Consider the following 13,690-nt stretch of genomic DNA (forward strand, 5'->3'; position numbering starts at 1 on the left):
TTTACCGATGTTATGCCTTTGGGAAAGGCTTAACATGACTTTCCTAACTTCACTCAGGTTAAAATGCTAGCTTCATTTATATGGATATCCCTCAGAATAGATATTAGTTCTATGGAGGTCCCGTGTTTGAGGAGAGCCACACCTCGAGCACATTGAAGAACCCACCACACTTATCGAAAAGAGTAGGGATCTTTCCCGATGTGAGTGGTTCAAAACCATTTTGGTTTAGATTGAAAGGGAATTTCCAGAGTAGCCATCGATGCTTCTATTGGGTCAGTTTAATAAATAGCTGTCACTCTTGTCTCAATCATGATACTTCTTACTTAGGAAGTAGAGATGCCTTTAAGTTTTCAGTCCTACTTTGATATGTAACCTGTAACCTTGAAGCGACCTTGCAAACTTACTTCAACTGAAAAAGTGTCTTATTTGAAATTCCATTTCGGATCCTTAAGCAATTTCTGTGAGGGTGTCTCTCCTCTAAATTTGTCAGAAGGAAGTATTCTAGCAGGTCTAGACTAAAACAGCTGTTTTGAGAACCAGGGGGTCTAAATAGGTTAAGAGGTAGTGTTACCCAAACATTCCAGCCACTGGGTCTTCAAGTTGACCCCTTCACTCTAGTCTGTCACTGGCGGTTTGAAAACATTTCATGGTTTTAACTGTTTCTCATTAAAAAGTGAGAAAAAAATTGTACAAGTCTGGACAAGAAAAAAGGTTAGATTAGGCTTTATCATAATTGAGAACTCCAATTGACAAGTTTCAGTTAAAAGACACTTTTCGACAAACTGGTATATGTCACAACAGCCACTTTGCATAATTTTACACCTGCACAACCTACTGTATTGTCTTTGGCATCGTGTTGGCGTAACGCTTAAAATGTTTCACCCAGAACCCAGAGGTCCTGGGTTCGAATCCCCTGACATGCCACTAATTCTGTGTCCTTGGGAAAGGCACTTGGTAGCACAGCTTTCCTCACTCCACCCAGGTATAAAAATGGGTACCTAACTTTGGTTGGGGAGGTAAAAGGTGGTGAAAGGAGAGGGATGGGCTCACCCTCCAAATATCATGCCCTAGACACAGTGGATAACAATCCAGTGCCTCAAAAAGACTATGGCCGTATAAGACTACCTATTACGACCTACCCCCACCTCTCTCCTTGCTGGTTTGCATTGATAAGTGCGCTGACCTCTAGACTGTTTGAACTTTGATAAGAGACACTAACACAGACTGTTAGTATCAGCCCTCAGCATCCCAGATATGAGAAAATAAACACTGAGCTGACAGCCAACCTTTCTAGAACAGTTCATAGCCCCTTTATACACCACTCATATCAACACTTAGTTTTGGCTGGACCTGCTGACTATACAGACGTCAACTTAGATACTTTAAAACTATTTTATAATTGATAGAATGGAAAAACTCAAGAGAAATTTTATCAAAGGCAGAGCTGTCTCAAGATTTGATTTTTTTCCGTCCCACTCATTGTTTTTGAGCCCGTGTTGATTTTCGTTGTTAAATCTGTCAATGTAAGCTTTCGAAAGTACTCAATCTCATGTCATGTAATAATAATTTCAGATTTTTTGCATGGGGTGAAATTGTTATTTGTGTCAGTCACCAACAAGCAAATTTCTGTCCCAAGACAGAGGGACAGGTCCTAGAGAAAGTTAATGTAACAATAGACACTTCAACGCAGGTTTAATTTTATTTTCTTAATTTATATGGATATTGTCATGTTAATTCTGCAGTTTGCATACATCTTCTAATCTGTATGCTATGATCTTTCTATGATATAATTTTGTATGTTAGCATAACACTATAGACTGAGATAAAAGTATTGTATTTGTTCCAGTCATTCCCTTAGCTTTCTACATTCCCTTGTAAGTTGTAAGATTCAACTGGGATTAGAATTGATACCTTTTGAAATCCCTGGATTTGTATAACAAAGGTCAATGTTAGGGAAAGTTTCTACCAAAACAAATGCACAGCAGAAATTGCTTCAATATGTTCCAATGTCTGATTTCAACAGCCCTTTTCTGGATCTTGTTAAAAACCAATCAAAAGGGAGGAGAGATGTCAACCATGTTCTTGACCTTAGGTTGCACAGTGTGCTCCATTCTGATTGGCTAAAAGGGAAGAAAAATGTCTAATTTTTACGTTCTCCTGAAGGTTTTGTTTTCGGTTTTGCTATCGTGGAGTGGCATGTGTGTTTGATGTACATGTAAGTAGTATAACTGGAGATTGGTGTTCATAATATTTGGTAGGTGGGTAGGTGACCGTAATACGAAGGTCAAGTTTGATAATGGCCCTCCTCTTGGCCACCTATAGTACTGCAGCAGAACTTGTATGTACACATGTATGTGTGATTGTATGTGGACAGCATATCTCGAAAAGCTGTGAATAGATCCTCCTAATATTTTCAAAAATTATAGTTTGCTGAAGAATGTTGAAAACTGTTATATTGTATGACTACTGACAGGAAAATTATGCCAAATTATAATTTCTCCTGGATTTTTACACCACTGCTCACTCAACCCATCCATGCAATTCATCTAGTTCATCCCTATAAAAATATGATTGGGTTGACTTGATATGAATATCATACTAGGTCATGTACCTTTGGCGAGACCCCTGATACAAATTAAAGTCGTCTGCTGTATTAAAAGAATTATTATACTGTCGTGATTCAATCAGTGAGAGCGATCTTTTATTGTGCCCCCTGGCCCTAGCGACCTAGCATGCTTTGATTGGACAATGTAATAAAGGTTAGGAAAATATCAAGGGAGGTTTTGGAAGGTCCAATGTCACCTAGGAGGTATGATTACATTCAAATGATAATATCATTGTAATATACATGTACTAGGGTTTTGATATACTGTTTATATGAAAATTTACTTCTGGACTGTTAGGTAGAGTTAGGAAAAATACTAATAAACACAAATGCAAATTTACATTTTTCAAGCAATTAAAAGATATTTTTGTAGGGTTTATAATACCCTCAAAATAACCATACACTAGTATACAGGATATGTTTAATATTTAAGTGTAAAAGAAATGATACAACCCTAAATCTTATTGTTACAGTATCAAATGTTTGAAATTTTGAAGTAAGGAGTAGGGCAGTACGGTTTGTAAGTTTGTTTTGCTGACATTGTACATTCTGTGTGTACCTACATTTTTAAATTAGGTGAACCAGAGCACCTTTTCCCAAAAATGAATTTCAAGCCCTGACTTGACTTCTCTAGTATACCCTGCAGGCCTTTTCAATCAAGAGCAAAAGTCTCACTGTTCGTGTTACAAGACATGTGCTCCTGCATACCTCAGTGTCTTGGAGGTCAAAGGGAAGACATAACTCTCAGATAGCTATATCCAAATGTGTCTACCTGTCCATCAACACTTGGATATTGAAACATGACTAGAGGTACGTCGAGTTATTTCTGTGTGCTGCAAATGATAGAAATTATGACCATAGTATGTCTAGAACACAAGATATCCAAGCCAGAAGTTCCGCTGCAGTACCATAGCAAGCCTATAAGAGGCCCAAAATCTTATCAATTCAAGGTCTCAAGAAGACCTACCCTCATACCAAGTGTCAAGACAATCCATCTAGGTATTCTTCAGTTATTGTACGTGTTGACAGACGGATTAGGACACACACACGAACGCTGACGAAAGTAATAATACCACCAAGTACAGTAGTACCACCAAGTACAGCATCCGCTGTCACTAGATAGTTAAAACAATGCTTGCAGTTAGATGTGCAAAGGTTAGGTGTGACAGGTCATTAAGTGTAATATAACCAGCTGTTGCTGTGCCGCCAAAGGGCTGTTATGTCGGCTATACAGATACAGACACAGACCCACTGCTTTAGTGAGATTTAGCAGAGGTTCAAGCCCCGCTTTGCATGGCTGTATGGGGCTGCATTCATCATTTCAGATGGGGACATAAATTCAGCAGCCCTTGTATGGGAGAGCTTCATAGGTGTCAAACGTCTGCATGTAAAAGAACCCAACACACTTATCTAGAAGAGTTTGAATGTGTGCTTGACTGAAATAGGGAAAGGCGGAACTGCATTGCACTACAACCTACCAAACAATGAAACAATAATAATTAAAGCTATCAGAACGGCATCACCCTATATTGGCTTACCTCAATCTGAGGACATACACTTATCAACCTTTAAATTGTACTTTGTTTGTGGCACCTCCCAGTTTGCAATGTTGATTGAAAGATAAGAAATGTGACGCACCTATCCAAGGTCACACAGTGTTTGCAGAAGTTGTTTTGCCTGTCTGTCAAATCTCTGTGTGGGAGACCTTTTAATACCTTTATGTAAAGGCGAGATATCAAATATTGAAACAGTCATCATAAGCCTAGAGATGAATATTATTATTGACCTTTAGCAGTCAGAAGTAGACATTTGGCACCCAGTTCCCATGTTGTTACAGAGTTAGGCAGCAGGGAGAAGGTTAAAAAATCTTACATTAGCAAACATAGATGTATAATTACACAAATCTGCAAGTTGGTAAAACTAATGTTAAAAGGGACCCTCATTCTTAAAAGGGACACCAGATATTACATTTGTATTACATTGACTTTTACCATGACTTTTATGTTAATGGCCATATGATTACATGTTAAATTACTATACCAACATTAGTATTGCACATTCAAGCATGTACATGTACATATGCATGTGCTACATGTACATACGCATGTACCCTATATATATTGTGATGATTTTATGATTACAAATAAGACAAAAATTCCTTAAATGAAAATTAAAGCTCTGTCTGCACTAGTGTTAATGTTCTTTATTCTCCATTCAATGATAATTTACTTGTACATTGTAAGATTCCTTGTCCACCCCTAAGGTTTAGCCTTGATAGATGCATTGAACACAACCTGACTCCTATAGCTAGCAAATAGCAGGTAGACTTCAAGCATTTAAACATGACATTTTATCTAACAGTCGTAACTCCTATCTCTACTCTCCTAACTTCACGCACCCATGTTCACAGCTGTGTAGTATGTGATGTTATTTTGGTAACAGATCGAATAGCACGGGGAACCGACTTTGAATCTTGTTGCCAAATGTTGTGGCATTTTGCCACAGACGTGGTCCAGACAGTTGTGTTGTGAAGGAAGTATGCACTTTGTTCCTCAAGCCTGGTGTAGTCTAATGTTAAGGTATTCTCCGTATACTACAGTATCTAGACCGTGAAATTGCTTGCACATTGTATTGCTTTGTATATTTGTATTGGGCATAATATGAATGGATGTAGACATTTATGAAAAAGTAAAGTGTATGCTGTTAGCTTTTGACAGACGGCCAAATATGTGACTACAGAATATTTCATGGTCTGAGCCATAAAATGGATTTACCAGATGTGAGTTGTCAAAAGGTCTTAGTACTATTAATGATGGATAGGTTTATGGGGCATGACATCACCGTTAAATCTCTGTGGTATGCTGATGCTCCGGAGCATTCAGCCTACCCGATTCACAGTCAGAAAAATTTTCTGGACGTAAAACATCGTTTTCTGGGTGTGAATCAGCCCTGTGTGTCATTTGACAGGCATTTTTATGACCCTTACGACTTTGTTGTACATGTACGTTAACCCCAAGGTGAATGATTTTGTTGTCATACATCCAGAAAATTGAATCCTGTTTCCATTTTGATCCTGATTGTACAATTTGCACTTTTCAGCCTGAGGGCTTTGCAACAGATCTCTGGGCCTCTTTGATTATTTTTCTCCCTTGCCCAAGTGTTATTCTTGTTTCTTTCACTGTAACCTCTATGTTCACTGTTTTCACGGTCACCTCTAGATCTGTACTTTGAACTTACATTGTATCATCACCGTAAAAAAATTGTTGTTATTATCTATGATTCCTTCTGTAAATCATGATCACTTGCCGCCACTGTGAAGTTAAGTTCAGTGAAAATGTTTTTTTCCCTTCACTGTGAAATTTTGCTACCGTGAAGATAAAGTATGGCATTTTTGTGTTGATAAAAGCTGGAAAGCATGTAGTTTGGGAGTAGCAACATTCAAGGATAGATTAAGCAAATGTCACTTGCCGTTGTCTCATTCTTTCTTGCTCATGTGTCTAACTTCTTCCTCTTCGGTGTCGTTTCAGGATCTGATGGTTCCGACAAAGTGACGAGGCTCGTAGCGTACGATCGTGGCGACGTCGTCCGGAATGTCTGCATGTGACAACTTTGTGGAACACGCATGGAAGCCAGGCACGTGTACAAACTGTTTCCTCTCAAAAGGACTCCACTCCCATAGCGACTCCAGTGCTCAAAGCATAGACACCGAACCGCTTCAGCAGAAGATACGACGGGCGTCGGCGCCGGATGTACGCAGGTCGGAAAATGGCACTCCGATATTCGGGCGGGCGCGTTCAGGATCAACGTTATTGGCAAGAACTCCGCAAGACGCGAAGAATAAGCCACGGATACCATTGGAGGTAAAGCAACACAAGAAAGCCACAATCGGTAGTTTCAACATGGAAGAGTTTAAAAGTCCGAGCAAGGTTAAAGTTGAGATCGCCAAGAGAGAGGGTGACAAAGAGTTGGGTCACGAACTTGGACGAACACAAAAGTTGCTGGAAAGATTCGAGAACAGGAACGAAAGAGATAAAGAAACTAATTTAGAGGAGGAATGGCAGAGAGAGATGGAACGATTTATGGGAAGGATATCGGAGAAAAGTCAGATAGCAGCGAAATCAATTCCTAGAAAAAGCGCTTTAAAGAAAGAAGCAAAAAAAGCGAAAGTCAGTGTGCAGTTTGCACCGAAGGTTGTAGAGGTCATAGGTCAAGATGGCGGACTGTTTTCTTTTGATGGGTCGTCAGATGATGATGAATCAGAGGTTGACGAATCTGAGGCTATGGATGATTCAGACGGACCAGACCAGCATGCAAATGAAGTTAAGATGGTCATCAAGAAAGGTAGCCAGGATGAAATAACAGAAGACGACTTAGAGCAGGAACTAAACGACCTCGTCAAAACAGTAACACAGATACAGGAGAACGGAAAGACTTCGAAGTTCTCGCGACTCAGGGCGGACACATTCTCCCCCGTTCCTTTCATCAAGCAGAAGCTGTACAACACGGTGCCTCTATGTCGTAGCACCCCCACCCCACGGGCAGCAGTCGCTCCCCTCTTCCACCAGAGCTCCGACACAGACTTGTTACGGAACGTCGCATCAAACGTCGCGCCGGTTAAACCGTTCTCCGTACAGGGGGAGGTTAGAAAGGCGAGGACGATGAGTGACAGTTCGGGATCGGACGGTATCTACGCGTTACCCTACAGAGCGCCGACCGGAAACACTCCTCCAAAGGCACTCCCGCACACTCACTACTACCATGTCTTGGACAATTCTCAAAGTGGCGACGACTCGGAACGAGAAACTCCCGCGGAAAAAGCTCACAAGGCCGTTAAAGTAGAACTATACCAGGTCAGTCTAAAGCCGCAACCGACCTTTACCATGCCGTACAGAGTCGTAGACTTAGACCCTCCGGCGATGGTGAAGCCATACACGATAATCGACATCGCAACCAACCCCCCAAACGAGTACCCTGATCCCTCTATAGTTCGAAAGGGAACAGAGCCGTATTATCACGAACTGTGGAACGCAGGAAGTTCTCCGAGCGGATCAGAAAGATCCTCTCCATCCACCTCAGCAGGTGGTATAGTCCAAATCAAGGTCGACACCCCTTCACCTATGAATGGTACATCCTCGGACAAGGAGGGGGAAGATGTGAAGACTAACGCGGGCATGCCTCCGTTTCCTCGGATTCTTAAAGACGAAGTCGGAAGCCCTAAGTCACCACACAAGGTGCCTATTCTTATAGACCCAATGGCATACGACAACCTTGTAGGGTACAAAGGTTTGTTGCACAAATGTAGCTCACCGAATAACCTAAAGGATGGGGAGGATGGTGTGGAAGGGGTCGAAATCAGGCAGCCAAAAGTGTCCAATCTACATGCGAACAAGAAAGGACCAAACCAACAAGAGAAGGGGGAGTCAGGACCAGTTTTAAGTACGTTTAAACCTGACTTTGAGAGAACATCACCAGAGGGTGCTGCTAAGAAAAGGGCACCACCTCCCCCTCCCCTTACTGGAGTGGTCCCTTCCGCACCTTCGAAGGAGATGGTATCGCACGACTACCCTCCGTCGCCAAGTAGAACGTCCCACTCGCCATCCCCTAAAAGAAAAGGCAGGCCTGCGGCCCCGCCCACCATCCAAGAAATGGTGTCCTTCATTCGACCTCCACAAGGCGACGAAACAGGCAACAGTTTTCTTTACTCCGGTAAAAACAGCAGCGGAAAAAGTAAAACACTACCCGTATCATCACCTTCCAAGGACGGTAAGTCCTCGCCTTTGAGTCTCAAGAGTATGTCTCCTACCTCTCCAACGTCTCCAAGTCACAAAGCTTCTTCCAAGTGGTCACCAGTCGGGGAACACAAGTCTAAGAAGTCCCGAGGATTCCTTAAGAAACTCTTGAACAGAAACAAGGGGGAGCTAAGCTTCGTCGATGACTCCAACGAAGTTCCGGGGGACGATGTTGTGTTGGTGAACCAGAATTTGTTCGGCGGAGTAAGAAGTTCCGAGTCTTCCGACACCTTAGACAGCATTGCTTCATCAAGGAAGAAGTCGGGTTCAAGCTCCGATGCTAGTAGTTCGGAGCCGTCTCCGGGAATCCGTCGCAGAATGCAAGCCTTCCAAAACAATGGCAAGGAAGTGCCAGTCAAGAGAATTGCGGAGAAACCTAAAACGCCACCACCGCAGCGTAGTATCGCCACGCAGATTTACCAGAAACCGTACCTCAGTAGCGGGTCTTCCAGCGACAAGGACAGTACGCTAGAACGGCCGTTGCGACAGACGCGACCGTCCACCAAGAAAACGGCAGCACCTCCGCCACCCAGACCTCCGAGGGATAAAACACCTACAAGACAAGCCATGCGACCGCCAACTCAAGGAGGTGACGCTACACCAGTGAAGATAAACAACTCTCCCATGGACGACAAACGTCCGCCACGACCGGCGAGGCCGCCAGCATTCCCAACAAGTCCGCCCAGAAGGTCGATAAGCGCTGACCGACTGAGGAAGTCGTCTGACAGTGCCGGAGAGGCGGAATACGGTAACACAGGTTGGTGTTTTCATTTACATCCTGAAAATTTCTATATGATAGACAAATTTGAACCAAACTGGGTTCAAGGGAGGGTTTTGCTCACCAACTGTCAATATCATCGCACATGTCTGTAGATAATTGAACTCGTTCAAACGACATTCCCTGAACCACTATTAACCGGTATTCACTTCTGCCAGGCGGCACATATGCTGTCAAAATTTTCTGGATATTTCTGTACAATATCGGTGGCTGTTGCTCTACCTTACTTTCGTAAAATACAGTAAAATACAGAGTTTTTGGAATGTCGTTCAAACAGGTTCTAAGTATGACAAAAGCAGTCTGTGTGGTTCAGATTTGTTAATTAGTACAAAACTTCTGTGCACAAAGATTTGAATGTTAATTTCATTAACACATCTGCTTGATTCTTTGTCAACACAGGTTTTGCCAGAGCGGATCTAGAGACTCCAACAAAGCCAACCCGACCATCCCTACCCCCTGCTCTGTCCAGGACCCCATCCCCCTCCACCAAGCCATCCCCCTCCACCAAACCATCCCCCTCCACCAAGCCATCCCCCTCCACCAAACCACCCTCCACCCCTGGCCTCCGTTCAGCCCTCAAGTCTCCACAAACCAAACGAAAACAACTCACTCCCACTGATCAAAGTAAAGATTCTCCTCCGAGGAGACCAGTCCGAGTGGTGTCCCCAACTAAGGAGAAAGCAGCTTTCTTCATAGATAACCATGGCCCACCCCACTCCTATGTGAACGTAGAACTCGGCAAGGTTCAAAACGGAAGCCATAGTGACACCGACGCTTCACCAACTCAACGTAAACCCAAACCGAAGCCAAGGCCCCATACACCAACAAAAGAATTGCCCCATAGTTCTTCCTACACCCAGCTGACAACAATGAATAAGAACACATTAGAGACTGTTACGGAAAAGTGGAAGAGGGGATGGCGGTCACCAGTGGAAGAGCTGAAGCAGGTTAAAGAAGAGGATATTGTGCTGATAGAGGCTGTTCCAGACTATGGCGCTGAACACTCTGTGATCTATAGGGCGAAAGTTAAAACTCTGCCTGGCAGGGACATATCGGTTAAGGTATGTGTACCAATTTGATAACACTATCAATAGAGTAAGGACCCGTTCACATATGTCCTATGATTATCGTATGATTGCAAACTGAATGCATTCTTCTGAAAGTTGCGCATGTGTCCTGCAAAATTCTGCTTATTTAATACAGAAAAGGCTGCCTTAGATCTTTGTTGGCATTACTTCTGTCATAGTCTGCTTGAAAATCCTACAGCATCAAACTGATGATGACGCCCTATAACGAATGTGGCTGCACAGTACCTTTGATTTTAGCAAGGAAAATTGACATTGTGAAAACCGTATACGCCAAATGACAGTTACTCAAGCAACTGGATAGAACTTCAAAACAGACATTTCAAACAGAGTTACTGTCAGCATCTGCTGTCTTTTTGTCAGTGACTAAAGGGAAGAACTGGAGAACCAGGTTTTATACCAAAACTCTGAATTGATATGTTTAATCCTATATTTCCTGACAGTCAATCTTGTCTTGTTACTTACTGCATTTCTTTTTATTTTTCCATTAATTTCTAGGTTTGCACGGATCCACAAGGCAGAGCTTTGTTCCAGAAGGAAGTCCACATACTCCAGTCCCTCCCACCTCACCCCAACATCTACTCCCCAGCCAAGCTCATTCAAACTCAACTGCCATCACCATCCCACCAATCACCACAAGCCTTACAACAGCAGGGTAACCAATCAGGAAACATGTTAGATAGTGAGTTAGCGGTGTACACCCAAGTGCCTACGGACACTCTTGCCAACTATGTGAAGGAGTCGAAACGACTACACGAGAAAGATCCGCAAGTTTACGAGAAGGAAGTTTCCATTTTGCTGCTACAACTTCTAAAAGGCTTGGAGCATCTAAAGAACAATAATATTTCACATTATGATCTAAGACTGGAAAATATCCTACTTGTAGTTGACAGCGACAAAGAAGAGAGCCCGCAACTTTTAGTTTCAAATTTCAGCCACGCGAAACTGAGAAGCGATGACTCGCGATCGTCGGCGGACATTGAGCGACTCGCTCCTGAAGTCGTGCAGGCCATTCGGAACGCTTCCGATGTTCCGTACGGGAAGTGCGATGAATTCGCCGCGGGAATTCTAATCTACGAGCTTCTACACATGTCGAACCCCTTCCGGAATCCAAGCCTTACACAAGATGGGTACAACATCAAGGACCTACCGAAAATTCCCCGGAAATCTGTTTATTCCGAAGGGTTACAGAATCTCGCTCACTCCCTACTACAACCAAAGCCAAAGGATAGAATCACATCTACTCAAGCCGTGGAAAGTCTTCAATGCCTATTCTGGGGCCCTCCTCCAGAGATGTTAGACTCAATGGAAGGATCAACATATCAGGAACATGTATATAAGTGGTTGGAAGTTGAACAGGGGAAGATGGTGAACACTATTGTTGAGAAGTGTGTTGGGAACTCAGGAGGGCTTAGTCTAACTGATGGTATGCAGTGTGAATTTCTGTCTCAACTGAGCGTTGAGAAACTTTGTATGGCCATGACTCTAGTGAAACAAGGAGTCGGATCAAAATGAATGGTGCTATATCATATCATTATGTCAGATCACTCCAAAGTGGTGTTTTAGATGTACATGTCTTTCCTATAGCCTGGTATCGAAACCTATTACAGCTGGCAGCTTTCTTTTGCCCTCTCCGTAAAGATTTGTGGATAGGATGAAAGCAACTTGGCAGCTATAATATCATGAATGCATTAAAGTTTGATGTGACTTAATTTTATGGTAAGAAGAAAGTGGAGTGTTTGCGGTGGTTTTTCGTTTGCGGTTGAAACAAAGGGGTAGGTGGGCAGATGACAGAACAAGCATTTTCGCAGTGGTTTCTAGTTTGCGGTCAAGAGGTTACAGGAAAAAACGAATATTAAACCGCCGCAAACTTGAGCACATTTACAGTAGGTTTCAATACCAGGCTATGTTTCCTATCCTACCCCCTCTCAACGTCTTCTCTACTTATAAGTGTTTGACAGTCATTTTCGTATTGCTCTTAAGTTTACCCTTTGTAAAACTAGCACAAAGTAAAAGACTATGTTATGTTTTATGTCAAAATGTGTGCCAAAAACACACTACGGATTTGGTTGCCAATGTGCCAACATCTAGCACATTTGCTACCAAGAACCGTTGAATTATTATGTAATATGCTATGTTTTTCATGAAATTGCTGAAAAATGAACAGACAGATTATTTTTCGCGATCACACGTCCAGAGTATGTCATTCTTAAAGTCAAGTTTGTGTGAGGAATATAAATGTATATCTTTACTTACATGTGCCAATTGAGTTGCCTTACACACAGCCTTGTCAAGGAATTCTAAACAGATTATGATGCCAATGTTTTCCTTAGTTTTGTGGATCAGTGTTTTGATTGGTTGATAGCAAAGTAGCAGTTTCTCTTTGAAGATGCATTCAAGAAAATCATATGGCAAAAGAAATTCAAAAAGGGTGTGTTGGAAGTGAGAATTAAGAGACTCTTCATTATTTAACATTCATCTTGAAAACCATCCATTTAGCAAAGAAATTGCCAATCAAAGACTAGAAAAAATGAGTTGACTACATTTTACTAGTCGAAGAGAATGGCAGTTATAATAACATTGTGTTTTAATTTGTTGTTCAGTATGTAAGATATTTTAGAATATTTTATGCTGCATTGTGGAGCAAAACATTGTAAGTTGTACAAATGTATTGTATATCTTTCGTGAAAATTTGATTGGCTTCATTTTTTCAAATCATTGCTACAGAAACCATTATCAAATAATAATTTTATTCAAGATGATGTATAAGAACTGCTTTGAAAGTGTTGTAGACTTGAATTGTGTTTTGAATAGGTTAGTATTTGTCTAACAGTGTGCCAAGTGTACATATTGTAAACTGCAACATCAGTGTGTTTTATTTATTCTGGATATTGTCAATGGTAAAGCTGCTCCCCCTATCAATTTGATGTGGTAGTGCAGGATCAATGCACTATGATTGTTTCTTGTATGTACACTCTACAGTTGTACATATTTGCAATGCAAAAGCTAACAAGTTATTGACTTTCCTTTACATAATATTTTGTGGATGATGACTATAAATAAGTTATCATCATTGTAGTTATGTTAAATATGTTTATCGCCAAATTATGGATAGAAATTCTGTCATGAAAATATGTTTTTTTGTGCTGTAAATATTTAGTATTGTGTACACAATATAATGATTTGTGAAATATGAAGTATTGGTTTGGTCTCATTGATATACACTATACATTCCATGTAAAAGATTGACAATCCAAGATTGAATTTTCACCAAAATGTAAAATACTGCAAGAAGCAAGAGATATTTGACCCAAGCACAAAATAACTCTAGATGCCACTACTTTACTTAAAAGCAGTTCTGAGTTTTTCATTAAGTTACTTTTCTTCCCTCCATCTAATCCGAGACACAAAAGTATGTCAGCCGTACTATAAA

General features: G+C 41.6%; 1 protein-coding gene across 1 annotated transcript; it reads left to right on the forward strand.

Annotated features, from left to right (window-relative positions):
- The first annotated feature begins 6,135 nt into the window (after positions 1–6,135).
- On the forward strand, positions 6,136–13,454 carry LOC136425100 (inactive tyrosine-protein kinase PEAK1-like). The gene is made up of 3 exons (XM_066413890.1): positions 6,136–9,151; positions 9,572–10,233; positions 10,756–13,454. Exons 1-3 carry the CDS (start codon positions 6,196–6,198, stop codon positions 11,770–11,772), a joined length of 4,635 nt encoding a protein of 1,544 aa, XP_066269987.1. The 5' UTR covers positions 6,136–6,195; the 3' UTR covers positions 11,773–13,454.
- Positions 13,455–13,690: the final 236 nt, after the last annotated feature.

The sequence above is a fragment of the Branchiostoma lanceolatum genome, chromosome 19 (genome assembly GCF_035083965.1).
Source record: "Branchiostoma lanceolatum isolate klBraLanc5 chromosome 19, klBraLanc5.hap2, whole genome shotgun sequence".
In the NCBI taxonomy this organism is placed as follows: Eukaryota; Metazoa; Chordata; class Leptocardii; order Amphioxiformes; family Branchiostomatidae; genus Branchiostoma; species Branchiostoma lanceolatum.